This window comes from Sinocyclocheilus anshuiensis, unplaced genomic scaffold (genome assembly GCF_001515605.1).
Source record: "Sinocyclocheilus anshuiensis isolate Anshui unplaced genomic scaffold, SAMN03320099.WGS_v1.1 scaffold834, whole genome shotgun sequence".
Taxonomy (NCBI): domain Eukaryota; kingdom Metazoa; phylum Chordata; class Actinopteri; order Cypriniformes; family Cyprinidae; genus Sinocyclocheilus; species Sinocyclocheilus anshuiensis.
In genome coordinates this window covers 396,835-414,515 of record NW_015540885.1, presented here as the reverse complement: position 1 = coordinate 414,515, position 17,681 = coordinate 396,835, and the positions used below count along the sequence as shown (strand labels likewise).

The 17,681-nt window shown below is 36.4% G+C and overlaps 1 protein-coding gene across 1 annotated transcript; it reads right to left on the bottom strand.

Annotated features, from left to right (window-relative positions):
• Positions 1 to 520: 520 nt before the first annotated feature.
• LOC107688654 (charged multivesicular body protein 2b-like) lies at positions 521 to 11,507 on the bottom strand. Its single transcript, XM_016486371.1, has 6 exons — positions 11,375 to 11,507; positions 7,976 to 8,067; positions 4,053 to 4,247; positions 2,133 to 2,235; positions 1,042 to 1,148; positions 521 to 640 (listed from the first exon to the last, which is right to left on the bottom strand). Exons 1-6 carry the CDS (start codon positions 11,406 to 11,408, stop codon positions 521 to 523), a joined length of 651 nt encoding a protein of 216 aa, XP_016341857.1. The 5' UTR covers positions 11,409 to 11,507.
• Positions 11,508 to 17,681: the final 6,174 nt, after the last annotated feature.

Genomic DNA, 17,681 nt, shown 5'->3' with positions numbered 1-17,681 from the left:
ACTTTTCACCTACTGTTTTATGAATACTGTTCAATCGGACATACTACTCTTTTCACATACTGTTTTTTGCCTACTATATAGTAGGGAAGTACGTGATTTTGGATGCAGCCGTTGACTTTTCAATCCCCCGCCACCCCCACATTTTGCCATTGGTCGTCTAAACAGATAGCCCCACCCCAAGCTCACACTATTGGTTGAGCTGATGTTATATCCCACCCAATCATGCTGCTCAAACAAACAGATTGCAATTCCATTTAGAACCACTAGTGGTGCAAAAATGACATCCTTCACCCTTATACCCTACAATATGTGCAGCAGATTTAGAGAACATTTTATCAGAACATCTAAACCATGATCTGCTGTATCTGACCACTGACTTTCCTCCAGTAACTCCCTGCAATACTCCAATAAGAGTATGTTTGCTGACATTTTCCCTTCATTTATTACTTGGACACTCCCCAATCCCACTATGAAACTCCTTTGGTGGCAATGGGTGCACATGTGTGGAGACTGAAGAGATTTAGTCCATTCCCAGAGCCTTCAGCTGTCTCTCGATCTCGGCGTCTGAGATAGTGGCCGCTTTAGACTTTGCTGGGGAGGCGCCAGGGAGGATCTTTCCTGCTGAGGGGGCTCTTACCATCTGTGGAAACAATAACAATTGAAGGCCTTTATTAGAGCTGTAAAACTTCAGATTTCACAGATCACCTGGTGCAACAACTCTACCAGCATAAGCCTCCGTTTAATTGTTGTTTTGGGCAATAGATATGGCGCCAATCAAATATGATAATTGTTTATCCCAAATGTTCTACAAAAACAGAGCCCAAGCACTTTATTTGGGAAAAACAGGACAAAGAATCTGTGGAATATGGTAATATGAGTATTACATTTTGGCCCAAGGGAATCAGATCCGATGATTCTGCATCTCATGAATCTAAAGAAAGGCTTACAGTAATCACAGGCACAGCCAGAGTCCAGCTATCTGCTGAAAGCCGCCGCTGGGGCCGTCGCTAGAACAGCGCAGACAGAAAGAAAGCGTCTTACCTTTCCTGAGATCTCTATGCCGATCTCATCCAGCACCTGGTTCATGATGTCCTGGCATTCTTCCTCATCGCCCGATTCATCAAAAATCTCATCCAGCGTATCGTTGACTGAGGACAGAAAGTTGTAGAAGTTGGTGAAATTTGAGAGAATAACCTCAATAAGTTGATATCTAATATAACATAAGTTGAATGAGAGCTGCTAAGGATGAAAAGTTGGCTTCAAACTGTTCAAAGATATTTAGCTGTTTGAAGCACTTACTAACAATTTATTTTTAACTCATTTTAAATTAATTCATTCATTAAATCTCATAATTCAGTATTGTTAAGCAGAACAGTATATTTCGCCATTATTCAATTATTCAGAATGTTTGATCTACTACACAATTTGTTTCAGCATTTTCTGTACAATCCACCCCTAAACAGCACATTAAAATATTAAACTGTGGTTGGTCACTTTAACTACGGTCAAACCATCTCTTCCTGTCTAAATAGGCAGTTTTTGGCTACAATGACTAGGACTTTTGTCGTAAGGTCTAGCAACTGAAAACTAGTGGTAACCCAACACAGTGCCAAAATTGTTAATTGCACAGTAATGAATTTGAATGGTTTCATGCTGTCTATAGCCAATAATTCATTGCACAGAACTCACTGTGCGCACAAACTATGCCCTTGTTGCAAGTGAGCCAGTTTTAATATAGTCTGATTCATATTTTCTTTTAATTTATGCAGTTTTATACATGGTTTTTGAGAATGAGAGCATGTCACACAATCTATCTAGGTTGGCATCTACCTAATTTGGCTGCTTCAGCCAAGCGATAGATAAAATGCGCCAAACTGACTAGATGAATAACTTATGATATGAAGTAAAGTATGGGAAGTGCTGATAAGCCTATTTATTTTGTTATCCTGACTACGCATAATTATATGGTTAGATGAATTAAAAAATATATAATGGAACTCAATATATAATGCATAGTCAGTATATTGTTTAACATAATTTTTTCCCCTGCTGAAAACTGACCAGAACAGATCCCTCAGTTGAGAACCACAAATCCAGTCACTAATGTGTGTCAGGTGCTTTGAAGAACTTACTCATGTCCTCCGTCATTCCTATTTTTAAGTTCTCTTTCTGGAAGTCCTGCATCGTCTCTAGCGTCTTCTTGGGGTCCAATCTTTTATTGACAGTCTGCATAGTCTGAAAGACAGAAAGAGTTCAAGCCATCCATCACACTCCCAGAGACTAAATAGAGCATCCTTACTGTGCACAAAACGGTAATAAAAATAATACAAGCGCTGACAAAAATCCACCACGGACGAATAAATTTTGAATGCAGCTCAACATAAATTTCAACTTCACACCATTTGGTGAGAAGGGGGAGTACAGTAAGTAGATGACACAGAACATCAAAATAGGTCGCATGGAGAGAAGTGTGTTTTACTGTCCCTCTGGGTTTCTAGACTGTGGCGGGGCAGACACACAGGAAGAGTCCTATCTGATTAGAGAGAATTATTTACACACAGCCTCATTATCACCCATCTCAGATCTATTACACCAGCTACCTCCTTATGATTGACTACAAATCCCACGATGCATCAGATATTAATAGCTTCCTTCCTCATACAATATGGATTGGATACAGACACACTTGAATCTTTTGTGGGAGTACAGGAACGATCAGAGACTGAATTTAATTGGCTGAAATTGCATTTTATGTGATGCCACTACATGCCTGTAGTGATTGGTAAAGATAAGATGTGCTTTGTGAAGTGTGTGCATTAGAAGTGCACGCTGAGTATTTGCATGTCTCCTTATTCAACAAAATAAGTGTCTCCAGAGGTAAAATGAATAAGCCTACCCATCTCACGCAAAATTTAAAGTGTAACAATTAGGCTTAAGACAAAAGCAGGTAGTTGATATTTTAATGCCATGTCAGCAGCAGCGGAGGCTATTCTCATGGCAAAAGCTGTGTTGTTCAGACTTCATTTTATGCCAATTACATATGTACATATAAAATAAAATTGATTGGAACGTATTTCAATATATTAATTATCAATAAATTATCTTAACTACATTTTTAAAAAAGTATCCAGCAGGGTTATTATAGTTAACTAAAACTAAAACCATAAAAAAGTCTTTCATTACTTGAAATAAAATAAAATATAAAGATCATAAACAAATTTTTTCAGCTAAAAAAACTATATAGATTTATACAAAAAAAAAAAAAACTAGTAACAAAAACACAACCAAATTACCAAAACGCTAACTAAAACAGAAAATATAAAAATTTAAAACCAGTTGAGACAAAAACACTTTAAAAAAAATTAATTAAAAATGAAAACTCAGTTTTGAATTCCAATGAGGGGGTTGCTTAAATTCTCTTATTATTCCTAAACTTCATATTGTATACATATTAAAAATTCCAAAACTTTTTCTGGTAAGATCTTCTTAAAACAAGTCCTTAAGAAAGCTTGCTTAAAACAAAGAAACCCACCATAAACATTGCATTAATAATGTCCTTCTGGTTGATTGGCATCACATTTATTGAAAAAAATTGAGAAGCCAATTTACTCAGCTGCTCTAAGTGCCCTACAGGAACAATATGTCTCATATTTCAAATTCTGTTCAAGCATCATAGAAAAAATGAGCAGTAATGAGGACATTGTGAATCATCACATAAAGAAAGCCCTGATATGAGATCTTTCTAAATGTAGAGTGGAAACTATATAAACTGGGTCACAATAACAGCAGTGAAGTAAAGAGATGATAATTAAAACCCTGTTTAAGGATTCTTTTGAAGTTCTTCGCTACATGAGGGATTCTGTTTTTCCAGCACTTCCCGGGAACATCAGGTTACATGTGAATAATACAGAGCCGTCATTGGGGGGTGGGGGAGCACTGGGACTGTTGCAGAGACCCGTGATGAGGGGGTCCCACTAAAGCCCTCCATGGACAGCAATGGAATAACTAACTTGGTTGTCGTGCAGATCCATTCGGAGGTTTGAGCATCTTACCTTCGCTGTGGTAGACATGGCTCCAGCCATCTTCATCTGAGAGTTCATGACCTTGGTCTGCGTGGACATGGATGTGACTTTAGAGCTCACGGCGTAGGTTCGGTTCTTCTGTTTTCTGAGCTGTACGAGCTGTTTGGCTAGTATCTTGCAAGCTTCTCGGTTTCCAGTCTTGGCCATTTTTTTGATTTCCATTTCCTGTTAAGAATAAACACATCCAGTGAACAATGGGTGTTTCTACTTCTAGGACAGACCAACAAGTCACCCAGACATGTTCATGACCAACTCGTGCCATGTTTACTTGTTTAGGCCCAGAGGTCTGTGTTTCTTTACATTAGTAAACGTCTGAAAACAGCTTTGTGCCCTGAGGAACTTCAAGCAGTTAGGTGTTTTTTTCAGAGGCAATGTGGGCAAGTGTGTGTTTTGAGTCTGCAGAGATCTCCCATGAGACTGTGTGTTAGTGAGGGCGGCCCGACAGAATTAAAGCCTGAAACCCGCTACACTTAGAAAACCTTACAACAAACTCCATGTGCCGTGCTAATGACTGCACAGCTCTCTTTTTACACCACACATAGAAAACATTGTGAGACTAGGCAAACATTTTTCAAATAAAAATAACTTTCTAACTTGCATCTGGTAACTGGAAATATCAGTTTACTGGGAAATCAATCATTCCCAGAAATCAACACGAGATCATCTGATGGAGGTCATTGACAAAATACATTATTTTGTCTCCTATTCCAGTTTAAAGGGAAAGTTCACCCAAAAATTGCAATTATTTAATTCTTATGTAGCCTCATGCCATCAATGAATAACGTCTTACGCTTTTAAGCTGCTGTGTGGCTTCAGAATACTTGGAATATAGTGCAGAAGTTGCATGGCCTACTGTTATGATGGGTTTTGTTCTTTTTGGAGGTTGACATGTGGTCACTCATTGTTTTTGTATGGAACAGGGCAGCAATTCTTCAAAATGAACAGCATTTAGGGGCCCGTTCTTCGTACGTTGCTAACTCAGTTAGCTGGATTTGATTGTTGATGATTTGGCATGATCTTGGATTGGTTGGTTCTTCGAAGCTCATCCCGGAGTTGCTGTCATAGCAACAGGTCCGTAAGATTAAACCTGCTCGGGAGCAGGCTTATTTCATGTAAACAGGATTAGATCGCATCTTTTTAAGCAGAACTGATACTTAAAATCTGTCCGTTGCCACCGCTACTTTATTACAAGAGTATCTTACTGATCCAGGGACAATAATTTTAAATAAAAATCATTTAAAAATTAATTTAAAGATAATATAATAATGTTGTGTAGTCTTTAATACTATAGACACCGCCAGTTTTACTCACTGAAAGATTTATTCGTCATAAAATTATTACTTCATAATTGTATTCAAGTCTTACACACATGCTATACAGATAATGTAGAGTCGTGCATTAATTTGAGTGATGACAGATATTATGGAAGTGGCTTGATGGAGCGCAGGAGATGCAGATAACGTGATCTTGACCCTTAAGAAACTTTAATTAATGCTGTCATCTAACAAATCTGTTCAAATATAAAATTAAATGAATTGCTAATTGCTACATTGAAATAAAAATGTAAAGCCTGTACAAAAATTAGAAGTCGTGAATATAAATAATTGGGAATCATGTAAAAAATTGTAATAAAATAAAAACACATTTCATTTATCTATTATAACATTTATGTAGTTTTGTTCGCTTGGCTGTTTCCTTATAAAAGTCCAGAAATTTGTCAAGTTTTTCGTCAGGTGTCTTTTTTAATTATATGATGTCGTTACGTTGCTGTCTTGCCGCCAATCGCTGCATTGCTGATCGTGGTTTTGAGTATCGATACATAGCCCCTTTTAAACCAACCCATGAACACGCATTTATCTCAGATAACTCAATCCAGCCATACTAATCATCCACAACAGGTACGTTCGAAGAACCGAATTAGCCAGATCCTGATTAGCGCGATATCATCTTGGATGTGACATTTCATCTTGGATGTAATAAGTGACGTACGAAGAACGGGCCCCAGGACTGGAACGACACAAGAGGGAGTAAACAAAAATATCATTTCATTTTTGGGTGAACTATTCCTGTAATGTATCGAGAATATAAGCAGCATGGACATTTCCACTTACTGTTGTTTCATAAAGTCGCTTATAAAGTGGGTATGTGGAATCATTTGGGCTTATTTTTGTGTTGTTTTGTCAGACTCGGCTGCAAGTGAGATCTGGCTAAATTGACTGTAATTAAGCCATCAGTAGGTTGACACTGCAAAGAGAGTAGACACTTCCAAAACACTGCTCGTTTTAAGAGGTCCAACATGTACATTTCAGTTTCAACCGATGGCAGACGATGTAGAAGAAGTGTTTTGGGAAGTGTAGACTTCATTCATTAAGGATGCATTAAATTGATCAAAAGGGACAGTCAAGACATCAAGATTTTTCTTTCAAATAAATGCTGTTCATTTGAACTTTTTATTCATCAAATAATCCTGAAAAAAATGAATCAGAGTTTCCACAAAAATATTAAGCACCCCAAGTGTTTTCAACACTGATAATCCAGAAATGGTGTACTCTTAATGTTAGTCTCTTAGGTAAACTCCTGCTGATCAGCTAAACAGGCATTAGACAGAATAAACTCTAATGACACACACATTAGAGCAGGTGCTGCCCTCACCTCACATGATGCCTGCTAAGCAAAACCAAGCAGACACATTAACTGCGCTCACACACACACACACACACACACACACACACACACACACATGCACTGTCCTACTTTAACACACAACGACGCTGCTTCTGAGAATATTGCCCATGTTTACCTGTCACTAACAAAATATGACCGGAATAGGGCATTTTTTACTGTTACACCATGATAAAAAATGATGTGCCATCAGGCACGGCGCCAGAATTCTTTATCTACCGGTGCTAAGGGGGGGCTAGACCAATATGTGGGGGTGCTAAGAAAATAAATGATATTGATGACGTCAGACTAAGATATGCCATCATTATAAATATTCATGTATAGAGAGCTGAGTGAGATGAAGCTGTAGCATCAGGCCTATTAGAGATGTTTTATTGTCACATCAGTCACTAGGCAGCACTATGGATCGGAAAACTAGAATAAAAGTGACAGACTGATGTGCTTAACAAAACCCTTTCAGAAAACGGATAACGAAAAGCATGACCCACTTCAGATGACTAATAATTATCCAGCAGATGATAGATATGACGCCATCTGAAGCAGGTTTTTTGGAGGGGTGAAAAACAGATTGAAGAAACAGTTCACCCAAAACTGAAACGTTTTTATAATTTCCTCACCATCCAAAAAGTGTCTTTAAATTTCCAGGTTTAAAAGAGATTTTGCATTGCATATTTTTTATGTTTTTAGATTTCTGGACCCACTGTAAGCGTGTTAAAGCAGCGGCACATGACCGCCCCGCAGCTATCTTTCAATATAGGTCATTTAAAAAAATGAAACAACAAAGCACAACCATGTCTAATTACAACAAAGATGAAGAAAAAAATAACCCCTCTTAGGAAGCAATTATGCACATTTTTATGTTTACATAGAAACAATTAACGTAAATGGAGGGAGTGAGCGGGAGTGTTGGATTCTTCTGAGCTTTAAAAGTGCGGTGGGCCGACATGAACGCTCAAGTCATCCTCATAAGTATTGAGCCATGAACAGTTTTTAACTTAAAGAGATATGAAGGCCACGTGATCTACCTGTTTCTAAGTGCAATTAACAGGACGATCTAAAATAAATTAATTAGCTTATTCTATTCTTTGATGCAATAAAAAGAAATCAAAGAGGGACTTTCTGGCATAAGCAGCGACGCATGGTGCTGGAAGGGAAGAGGTGGAAGTTGGGAGTCGAAGTCAACTGATATGAAACTGCTTTGTTTCTCTTACCATTTGCTTCTCCTGTCTCTCCAGTGCAGCTCTGTCTCTGGTGATTTGTCTCTGGGTGCCTCTCAGCTCTTTGGACTGCTCTTTAATGACATCTGTGACAGGATGGGGCAGAGAAAAACATGCAACAAAACCGTCTGGAAAATCCTCATACAGTTCACTGATCTGAAACTGAGAGTTTTTTCTCCTTCATTTTCCCCCTCCTCCTTTAGGCTCTCTCTTATTCAGCCACAAAAAAAAAAATGTAAAGGCGTTTGGCTGACTTACTATATGTTTCTACAGTAACAATGCAAAAGTTCTGCTAGAACTTATTTACACAATTATATATATATACATATATATACATGTTTAAAAAAGTGTATGTTTTTTTTAAATAAAAAAATAATACTATTATTCAGTAGGGATGCATTAAATTGATCAAAACTGACAATAAAGACTTTTACATTGTTTCATAAAATTATATTTCAAACAAATGCCGTTATTTTTTTTTACTTTCTATTTTTAAAGACAAATCTTTTTGAAGTATCACGGTTTCTACAAAAATATTAAGCAGCAGAACTGTTTCAACATTGATAATAATCATTCATGTTTCTTGACCATCAAATATTAGACTGATTTCTGAAGGATCATGTGACTGGAGTAATGATGCTGAAAATTCAGCTTCGCATCACAGGAATAAATTACATTTTACAATACATTCTAATATAAAAACAGTTGTTTTCAATTGTATTAATATTTCTCATTACTGTTTGCACTGTGTTTTTGATCAAAGAAATGCAGAGATGCTTGGTGAGCATCTTTTTCAAAACTCTATATTTTGAAGAAAATATGAGTGGTTTGCGGGTACAAAATTCCCCAATTGTGTTTTGTGTGATTTTGTTTTAATACCTGAAAATAAAATAAAATAAACATTTTATAGGTAAGCATCCTTACACAATGGTCCTTCCACATCATGCTTACAATAATTATCATTGCTTAAGCTACATTTGTTTGTACTATGTTTCTTGTTTCTTGATTAATATAGCCAGTATTTGAAAAAAAAACTGATATGCTCCAGTTGAAGAAGAAAATCTATTTAGGCACCTTAAGTATTTTCTAGATATACAAACAAAAGAGCACTTAAAAGGGTTTGAGTCACAGTCTCTTTTGGATCTGAATATTTCAGTAAATGAAATGTGCTTTCATGAGCCTTGGGAGAACAAAAAATATTGTTTGGGAGCAAGGCCAGCAAGATCATGCCCTTCATGTTTTTATGCATTTAAGAGACAATCTAAACACATGCACTGAACATAAGGTTCCTCGTCAGACTCCACTTCTAACGATGCCAGTGTGTGCAGCCACAACTCATATACTGTAGGTAAGATACGCTCTCCTACACAGCAATCAGCCCAACATGTGCCCTCATGAATGCCAATCAAATCATAACATCCCATGAGGTTAAACAGTCAATACTAGAAGCAACAGAGGGTGTATTAGGAGGACAATGGGTTAAAGAAAATAAAAGAAAAAAACACTATAAGGAGTAGAGTCTTGTAAGCTAATTCATAGCTTTAACTATATTTTAAAAAAGAGTGAAATTTAATTTTAGAGGAAAAACATATAGTACTCAACAAGTAAATGAATGAATAAATGATTCATTCATTAATATAATGAATACATTATTATAAAATCTTTCAAAATAAAATGGTAAAAAGGGGGATATGCAAATGAGTCAAAAATTTTGAAAGTAAAATATAAAAGAAATTAAGAAAAATAAGAAATATAAGTAAGAATATAGGTTAAAAGAAAAAAACAAGTTAAGTTTAAATATTAATTTAAACTTCTGAAAAGAATGAAATATGGATTAAAGGTATGAAAACATACAATTTGGAGAGAATTCTTATAAAGTGAAACAAATACTTCATTAATATTGTACAAAAATAGGAAAAGTACAAGAAAACTCACAAAGAGTTTGTAATTTTTTTTACATAATTATCATAATAATTTTGTTACTTGCCCATCCCTGAACCTTGATGAGAGAGTTTATGTACACGTACAAGTCTACGCAAAAGATGACGTATCGAAAACGTAGTATTGAGGGAGGGTTATCGTCCACAAAACTCGCTGAGCTACACCAACTCTGCCATCTGAGAGGATACTTTGGCACGATGGCGCTTGGCTCACCTTGGCACGAAGGTCAAGAGGACAAAGGCTCGGGAATGATGGGAATTCAACTCGACCAGGACAACAGCATCAGAACGTGAGTAAAGACCATGACTGATTCAAATACCTCCAACTCTTCAGCTTTACTGATAAACATCAGTCATTTATTACAGACTATACCATGTGTATGAGTCTCTATATGCAGCAGTTATTTTTATAGCTGATAAAAGCAAAAAAAGTAAATAAATACAATTTTGATCAAATCAAATTAGAATAGTGACAATGCAAAAAAAAACATTTAGCCTAAAACCAAGATGTATGAATAAGTTATGAATGAGTGTTTCTATTGTTGATCATTATAGACAGGTTAAAAAGGAAGTGTTTGAAAGACACAATAGACAGTTAAGTCTTGAGGCAGGTAACCTGTTAATCTAACCATCCAACTATCCCACTTATTCAGATCTCAATTTGATCTACACAGTGCTGTCCATTGAGTTAATGTTTGCTTTGCATGTTGAGCTCTCTCTGTAATAGACATTTATCATGTAAAAAAAACAACTGTTTCAATGTAAAAGAATCTAAAAAGGATCTGTAATCTTGATGAGTATCTTGATGAGTGGCTATGTTACCTTTTACGAAGAAATAATGTCGTTTTCACTTTTGGTACAGTGGATAAAACCATGTATGTAAAAAAGATAAAATAAATAAATCAAATACAGCTTTTATGTAAATAATGTTAGACGACATAACGCATGGGCTCTCGCTATAATAGACATTTATCATGTAAAAAAAACAACTGTTTCAATGTAAAAGAATCTAAAAAGGATCTGTAATCTTGATGAGTGGCTATGTTACCTTTTACGAAGAAATAATGTCGTTTTCACTTTTGGTACAGTGGATAAAACCATTTATGTAAAAAAGATAAAATAAATAAATAAAATACAGCTTTTATGTAAATAATGTTAGACGACATAACGCATGGATCACGGACAGACAGACATGAGTACAACTGTGTCATCAATTTATATGAAACACCTGTTATTATAATGAAAGTACAGTTTATTCACAGTCATTAATAACAAAAACATCTATATAAACATCATGTAGCAAATATTCCGACTTTATGTTTTACGTAAAAACAGCTGAACTGGTGAAAAAGGCTGATAAAGTTTCAAAAGATGCAGCAGGCAGACAGGTGTAGATTATAACGGGGATCTGACCAGGAAAAACTATAATAAAACAATAAACAAAGTGACTTACCGTCTACCGTCTTCTTTTTAAACAGAGATGCCATGATGACTCAACGTAGACTTTGTTTTTCTCTTTAATTCAATATAAAACTAGTTCCTCTGCCTAACTGCCCGAGCCGAACTGACTACCGATCCACCCCGAGGTCCCGATTTCCTTGTTTGTCAGGACAGGAGCGCTGACTTTCAGCACATGCTCCCATTGAGTCATGCCGCGAGGGATTGTGGTGCAGTTCTCCTCGCGTCCTGTAGGGGGCCCACTCTCACTGTCTACTGTCTACTGTCTTACTGAGGGGGCTTAAAATGCTCTTCACACGGTGGAAATGAGCTTATGGGTGGGTGGGTGATTGACATTTTCAGCAGTCCTGCAGTGCAACTTGCTGTAATTCATCTAAAACAATTTCTTCTATATTATTATACGTGGGGTTTTTATGAACTCACAGTAACTGGGTTTTTGTACTCTAAAAAATGAATTCGCCACACCGACCGCAGGACAATTTAAATGAAGTAGTCACGACAACATGTGATTTAAAAGCTGGGTAGTTTGTGGCCACCTTTTGCTTTCATATGTAAGAAATTCCTACATTATGAGTTAAAAAAAAAATAAACAAAATATTATTATGTCAACTAACCGTATATGACTATAGCTAGGTTATTTCATTTTTTTTTTACAGTGTAGTTTCACTCTTTATCAAAACAAACATGTCTCCCTCAGTTTATTCCAACAAATGTATAGGATAACAAAGCACTATAAGCCTTATTCTTCTGGAGTATCGATCACTCCAGTAGACTTTACTGCAGATTATAGATGCCACAGCATTGTCTGCATGGATGGCACATTTAATATTCTTATCAATTTTACGCTCCATCCACCTGAACAATTTGTGGCTCGGTTCCTTGTGGGTGTAATTCTCATGGTATGGTAAAGTGGAGCAGACAGGAGATTACTGCCCCACAGCTAAGAAACCAGAGCCAACGAGACAGGAGGAGCAGTGCGGGTGACTTTGGGAGGGATAGCGGATGTGTGGCCCCCAGCACATTATACCCTCTCTCTAAGGAGGACATGGCGCATCCTGGGGCATTATTCTCGTTAAGGTTATTAGGGAGATGTTTTCCTACAATCAGCAAGGTTGGCAACAGGGACTAGCACTAAATGTGCTAATAATGGTAATAAGCCCACTGGTGATCCATCTTGCCCCAAGCACACAGACCAATTCTACCCTGCAGTAATGAGGCAAAACTACAATTTTATTTGCTATTGAGGGTGTCTTTAAAGTATATTAAAATCTCCATTTCATATTAGAGAGAATCATTCTCTGTGCCTTTGGAGAAGTCCCACAGAGAGTCCTCTGAAACATTTATCTGTCTGCTCTGCTCGTGGATTTGCCCGAGGCTGGCAGACGTTTAATGCTAATGTGCTAACTATGTTTCCAGACAGTAATATAAAATAAGATATCTCATCTGTGAAATTAGATACTTTCACTATTCCTGTTATAGTGTTGATGTTTAGAGGAGGTGTACTGATCCAGAATTCATTGCTAATCTTTCCACTTTGATGTTCATGTTCCATCAATATCATTTATACAGTAGCTCACTCAAAATTATATTTCTGTCATTCCAAACGTGTACTTCTCATCTTCAGTGGAATGGAGATGTTTAGCAAAGGAGATGTTTAGATTTGTCATGATATGTTTAGCAAAAAGTCTTTGTGTGAGGAGCTGACTGAAATTTACGTAGATGGAGAAAATAAGAAATGTCTTTTTTGTCTTAATTGAATAAACATTGGCATTACACACACACTTTCGTTTAAATGCAATTTGAACATAAATGCAAAATTGAACATAATACAATTATAATTATTACAAAATAAAATTTGAAGCAGTGTATAAGTATAAAAGAGATTTCTTTAACACTATTTCATGAAACATCTGAGGTAATAATCACGTTTTATAAAGACACATGATATGGCATAGTAGCCTAACTCTTCTTTGAAAACGTTTGGCGTTTAACCGCAGGGAATAGCTGTTTGCAAAAAATAGAACATAAAAATAAAACAATTAAAAATTAATTCAGGTCATTTGAAAAGAATGAATAAAACAATAAACAAATAATATAAGCAGTATATTTTGAATCTAATAAATCCCGTGATTCACCTACGACATTGGACGACGGTACGTTGGTCTACATAATGAACGGTACGGTAAAGGTAGCGTATATTCTTTTAAAGTCGCCACAAAATAACAAGTAGATTTACAATAAGGTAGGACGTTGTTTTTGACATTTTATTTAGAGGGCTTTTTCTCTTTCTACACAGTCGTATTTTTCCGTTATTTTGACTTATTGCCGTGACGTTAACATTAAATCGCGTAACCGTCTGAATAATATTCACTACCACGGTAAACCGTCACCTATTAGAAACGTGCCACTAGGTGTCGGTAAAGGTCCAAGACGACTGCAATATTGGGTTGCATATAAAATGTAACAAAAGACTAATCAGGGCTCCAGACTGCGACCATTTTTTCTGCAGGTACGAATAAATTTTGTGAGTGCGTTGTCAGAAACATCAAACGGCAAACGAAACAAAACACTATTTCATGAAACATCTGAGGTAATAATCACGTTTTATAAAGACACATGATATGGCATAGTAGCCTAACTCTTCTTTGAAAACGTTTGGCGTTTAACCGCAGGGAATAGCTGTTTGCAAAAAATAGAACATAAAAATAAAACAATTAAAAATTAATTCAGGTCATTTGAAAAGAATGAATAAAACAATAAACAAATAATATAAGCAGTATATTTTGAATCTAATAAATCCCGTGATTCACCTACGACATTGGACGACGGTACGTTGGTCTACATAATGAACGGTACGGTAAAGGTAGCGTATATTCTTTTAAAGTCGCCACAAAATAACAAGTAGATTTACAATAAGGTAGGACGTTGTTTTTGACATTTTATTTAGAGGGCTTTTTCTCTTTCTACACAGTCGTATTTTTCCGTTATTTTGACTTATTGCCGTGACGTTAACATTAAATCGCGTAACCGTCTGAATAATATTCACTACCACGGTAAACCGGCACCTATGAGAAACGTGCCACTAGGTGTCGGTAAAGGTCCAAGACGACTGCAATATTGGGTTGCATATAAAATTTAACAAAAGACTAATCAGGGCTCCTGACTGCGACCATTTTTTCTGCAGGTACGAAGCCCGAGCTCAGTCAAGAGCAGGTTTACTCGGGAACCAGAGTTGATCTTATCAGGGCTCCAGACTGCGACCATTTTTTCTGCAGGTACGAATAAATTTTGTGAGTGCGTTGTCAGAAACATCAAACGGCAAACGAAACAAAAGCGTAAAGAAACCGTGCTACTCGTTTGAGCTGCGTAGCGCGGACCGTTTATCAGCTTGGACCAATAAGTGAGCGCAGCGCGAGAAAATTGGCCCGAGCTCAGTCAGAGCAGGTTTACTCGGGAACCAGAGTTGATCTTGCGACATTACAGCACAGAGCTGCGAGATCCAGAGAGTAGCGTTTGAACTCGCCGCAGAATCAATAATAGGCTAATGCTTCGAGATCCAGTTTGAATTCTGCACATAATTCTCTATTACAAACAGATCAAACAGCGCTGACACAGAAAACCAGAAGTAGTAACGCTAACTTATAACCATTGTGTTGTGGCAGAAATAGTCGAATGTTGTTACGTAATTAATTTCAGGGTTTGTACAACCTTTTTAAGGAGGGAAATTCAAGCACTTTTCAGTGACTTTCAAGCTTTTCACACAACTATTTCCAGCATTTCAAAGCTCTAAAAATGATCCACTTTAACTGTTATTTTAATGGGATGACAAAAATATACTTTGTGGTAAACAAACAGTTATGTAAAATAAAATTTCACATACAATTAAAAAAAAAAATCTAATTACCACTATAACCACTAGATGGCAGCAGATGAGCACTTATTGGCTTATTACTTGTTCATTTATACTTTTTGCTTTATATTTTGAAATTATAAAACCACTATTAGTAAACATCAAATCATCAAGAAATCTAATTTTGTCAAAGTTTTACACTTTTTTTGTGTATGAAGTACGAAAAGTCACAAAGTGCCTTGAAAAGCACAAACTTTTCTTCATTTTGTGACTGAATCACACATAAAGAGTGTTCCTTTTATAATCACTGAAGTTATCGGTCAGTTCCATATTATAAGAATAATGGCACATTTAATAAGAATAGAATATATAACATTTTCTATCTAAAAATAGATTTTGCACGTTACTGTTGTTAATAAAAGTACATTTTGTATGTGTCCCAACTCAAGCTCTACTGTCAAATGTGTATTACCAAGAAATAAACGTGTAATATTATTACTAACTGCACTTATTAATGCAAAACAATGGTAATTTTATGATTAAATTATCTTTATTTTTAATACTCCCACACACCAACCCCCCAGTGCTACCAAATCTGTAGAATTTAGTGGCGCTGGTGCCACTGCTCTCAAATGTTAGTCTGGAGCCCTGCATATAATACATACCAACAATATAATAAATTATGCAATGTAAAATTAATCACCTTAGACTGTCACTTTATGACACTATATAATGTTAGTGTTCAAGACATGACTGTTAACAAGACAGACTTATGTATGCAAACAAGGAGCGTTGAATCTGGGTCTCATCACACTGATTTAGTTGCCACATCTTCATGGTGATGAATGCGTTTTGCCCGACTGCTCTGGACTGGTGGCAAAGCATTAATATATCGAGTGACTGACTCCACTCCATCTGCCCCAGGAAGAATACAGCATCAGAGTGTCCCATGCCATACTGCACTGGGCCAACCAGGGATTATGGGTAATGAGAGATTATTACCCCTGTTGAGTTTGCCTCACACACACACAGGAGTACAGCGACGTATTATGCATGAGCGCTTGTCACATACTACACTGTTAATGACCACATAATTAATCAGTCTAGTGCATGGATAGTGGCACACAATGACACCATCAAATGATCAAGTGAGGTGCTGCACACCTACAAAATGGGGTCCCAGTGGCAGGTCTTCTTCTACAGCCTTAGGGTTAAACTGAGGCCAGAATTATTCAACTGAGTCAAATGAACGGTATTTGCATGGGGAATTAGAATCATTAAAGGCACAAGGGCATCGGGAGAACGAGTCCTTCATGGAGGGAAATGCAGTCCTTCAGAAATATAAAGTCTAGACAGACTTTGTGTGCCAGCATTGCTCAGGGTCTAACGGAGGTCTAAGTACAAGCCGTGTAATTAGCCATTCAGGCAGAGATGCATGGGAATAAAACTGCATTCTCTGTTAATTACTAAAAGCGCTGGTACTGCAGAATGAAAGACCTGTGACTGAATCTGTGAGGTTTATGACTAACAATAGCTTGCTTGATAAGCCATTGTGTTCTGAACAACTTATAAAATGGACCGTTTAATGTGCCTAATAAACCCATTTCCAATGAAATCCAATTATCATAATGAAAAGGCAAAAAGTTTTTTTTTTTTGTTTTTGTTTGTTTGTTTGTTTTTTAACAGGGTTTCTGCAGGTCTTAAAAAAGTCTTATTTGCCCATTCACAGTTTAAGGCCTTAAAAAGGTCTTAAATCAGAGCAGAATGTCTTAAATTTATAAAGAAATTGCATTAAATGTTGCATGTATTGCAAAAAATAATAAGTCAAGCTTTTTTGCACTGTGATCAGAAGGTACAGTCAAAATTATTTCCATATTCTAGTGGTTGGGAGGTATTCAAGCCTTAAGCCTTTTTTATTATTACTATTTTATTTTATTATTATTTTTGTAAAATGAATTAAAAAGTAATGGAGATCTGTTGGAAGTTGTATTCTCAAACTTTGAAGAGTTGCTAATACGAGACATTAAAATTAAGAGAACATTGACGTATTGTTCTCTTCAATTTACTCCTTCAATTTTCTTTACTTTGTTTTAAAATTTGCATTCATAAAACCTGCAGAAACCCTGTTTTAAACAGTTCATTGTTAATAACAATCCAAAAGTGACATTCAAAGAGCAAAGATAAGTGTGATTGTCTCAATCTATGAGGTCTTTGAAATTCTAATATGACATTAATTGCTCATTTTTTTTCAAAAAGCTAATTTTCCAAACGGGTAATATTTTAATAAATAAAAAAAAAACATCCAATTATCTGGTGCTTGTGGGCCAAACCCAATCAGTGCTGAAGATGGTCCTGATAGAGTGGCACACTTATTTAAATGAACAATAATGAAGGTGACCAATTAACATGAAAAGCCTGAATCTGAACCTGCTCCATGGTGGTCATACCAGCA